Below are 2,500 nucleotides of genomic sequence, written 5' to 3'. Positions count from 1 at the left end.
GAATCGTGAACCTACCGCTTAACAAGTTGCGCCTTCGTCTTCAAGCCCTTTGGTAGATCTTCTCTGCATTTGAGCCAGAATTTTAACTCATCTACTTTTAAATTACTTGGGTCTCTTCCATCAAGTGAAGAACCCGGAATATCCGCTTCTGTAAACGTAGAATTGCTCATCTTTCAGTCTAAAACAGTTACCAATAACTCACATCTCTCTAAAACTTCTGTATAGTCACACTTCTGCAAGGCTGACCGACCTCGTTTTGGTGCAAACTCGTTACCAATGCATACAGAAGAATGCTCGTTTTGCATGGCGTGTATTACATTATCAACTCCGTTGATAAATCAAATTTCCATCTCATAAATTAGACAGTCTAGTCTTCCGTTGCATTCTTCAGGTCGGAAAAGGTACTTGTAAGGTCACCAACAGTTTTAATTCCGTGGTCCTTCTATAAATGCCTGCTGAAAAGCGCTGTTCATCGATACGTTTGCAAGTGCCAGCTAGCATAACCGATATACTCTGCATCGTGCAGGTCACATTGATAATCATATACCACGCATTGTTGGTTAGTTAGAGGTGGTTAAGGTCTTCACTGATTTTGCGTCTTATGATCACTGGTTGAAGAGTGTGATCGATTTTCTTATTCATATTTGAGTAACAAAATACTTATCTCACTCATTTACATTATTGGATTACTATTATTATTATTATTATTATTATTATTATTAGTGTTATGGTAGGGTTGGGGGCAACAAGTCAAGAAAATCTCTAGAAATTTCGACGTCTCCTAAACAGCAACTACGTTATATGTTTAAGTGGGGCTTAACATTTCTTTGTCTGTGGCGAATATTGCAGGTCAAACAGAAAGCTTGGACCAGAAGTATGTAAAGTAAATGAAGTGAAAGCGCTTCCTTTGACGGACTGTGTGTATAAGCTCCCGTTCAAAAAGGATGCAATGATGTAAAGTTCGGCGGACGGTAGGCCCTGGGGCAGATGAAAGTGTTCAAGCAGAAAGAACCTGAATGGAACACGCCGAGTAGCTGAGTGTGGCGGGACGTACGAATGCGTTAACTTGGCTTGTCCCTATTTAAAGACTTACGGGCACAAGAAAAACGTACAGTTCAAAAAGCTTCCTCCTGAAATGGTTTGCTCTTGCTGTGGATATAGCGCGAAACCAATAGCGTGTTCTGCGAGAAAGATTTCGGAGTTTCTCGACGGTGCCAGCCAGGTACTAGTTTACCACTATGGAACCCACAAATGCACGGCCATCAAACCAAGTATCGACGTTTCAAGTGAAGTGAACAAATTCTTTAACGAAAACAGCCCTGCAAAACCTTCTCAATGTGTGCATGAGTCATTAAAGGCTACCCTTCATGACGCCAAAGATGTTAAAGACGTGTACGAGAAAGCTCAGGGTTACGCAGACTACAAGAAGCTACAGAATGTTAAACAAAAAGTCGTGGAGAGCATTAATCCTTTGGGACATTCGTTTGATGCTATAGCGACGATAAAGGAAGCTGCTGATAAAGTGGACAAGTTCCTAATATTTCGTGCAGAAGATGGTTGTCTTTCTGGAAGTGAAAACACTTTTGTCTTTAGGAGTACCCAAGAGAAAGTGGAAATGATGTACCAAATGCAACGGGGTAGTGGATCTTCCTTGGCTGAGCAATACTGTTTTCTGGATGCAGAACATGACCGAGTACAGAAGATGAAAACTATCAACTTGAGCGTGGAACATCCAGCCTTAAAAGAACTTGTCACTTTGGCAAGCATGGACTGTCAAAGTGAAAGCACTAATACACTTATCGAGTTTTGGTCCCAGGTCAACAGTGTAAGTGTATGACTTGGTCGTTTACTGAAAAATGCATTTCATTTCCTTATCTCACAGGTGGCGAAAAAATTAAGTGTAATGGATAGTATTTCTTAAGTGCAACACCATTTTAAGAGGCTCAATAGCCTGAATGTCCAAAACTAAGTCGAATTTCTCCGAAATGGCTTTAATTTTTCTGTAATCAAAAGTAACTTTAAATTTCACACATGGTTTCTGAGAACTCCTGTTAACTGCACAAACGTTGTGGCCAAATCAATTTACCCGAGGTCTCAGGGCAATCAAAATTTTGACATAGAATTTAATACAATAAAAAGTTAATTAATTCATTGATGAATGCATTTATTATCTCACAGGCTCTACGTGAATTTACCGGAGATCAGGGATACATCTTCGATAGAGAGAGTTTCGTAACAGACGAGCATGGAGGAAATAGAGAGAGCATCCGTAGAATGCTTAAGCCCGGTGCAGTGGACAGAGCAAAGTCATGTGAAAACCACTTCTACGACTGTGGTCACAAGCAAGAGAGGAGAGATTGAAGCTCTCTAAATTAACTTTCAGAAAATGTTGCACGAAATATATCACGCACCTACCCCTGGCGCATTTGAGGCAACAGAAGAAAACTAATTGACTGGACAGACAAAAAAAAAAGAAAAATGAGGCCATATTAAATCCTGG

At 40.3% G+C, this 2,500-nt stretch overlaps 1 protein-coding gene across 1 annotated transcript in view; it reads left to right on the top strand.

Annotated features, from left to right (window-relative positions):
* Positions 1–883: 883 nt before the first annotated feature.
* LOC148735175 (uncharacterized) overlaps positions 884–2,500 on the top strand; it is a 2,160-nt gene continuing 543 nt past the window's right edge. Inside the window, exons 1-2 of the mRNA XM_088752316.1 lie at positions 884–1,825; positions 2,179–2,500. The exon at positions 2,179–2,500 is cut by the window's right edge and continues 543 nt beyond it. Coding sequence (XP_088608442.1) covers positions 1,136–1,825; positions 2,179–2,361 — 873 coding nt within the window. The 5' untranslated portion in view covers positions 884–1,135 and the 3' untranslated portion in view covers positions 2,362–2,500. The remainder of the gene's footprint in view (positions 1,826–2,178) is intronic.

Source organism: Stylophora pistillata, chromosome 3, assembly GCF_964205215.1.
Source record: "Stylophora pistillata chromosome 3, jaStyPist1.2, whole genome shotgun sequence".
NCBI lineage: Eukaryota > Metazoa > Cnidaria > Anthozoa > Scleractinia > Pocilloporidae > Stylophora > Stylophora pistillata.
Note: the sequence above shows the minus strand (reverse complement) of the source record. Positions and strands in the feature narration are given on the sequence as shown.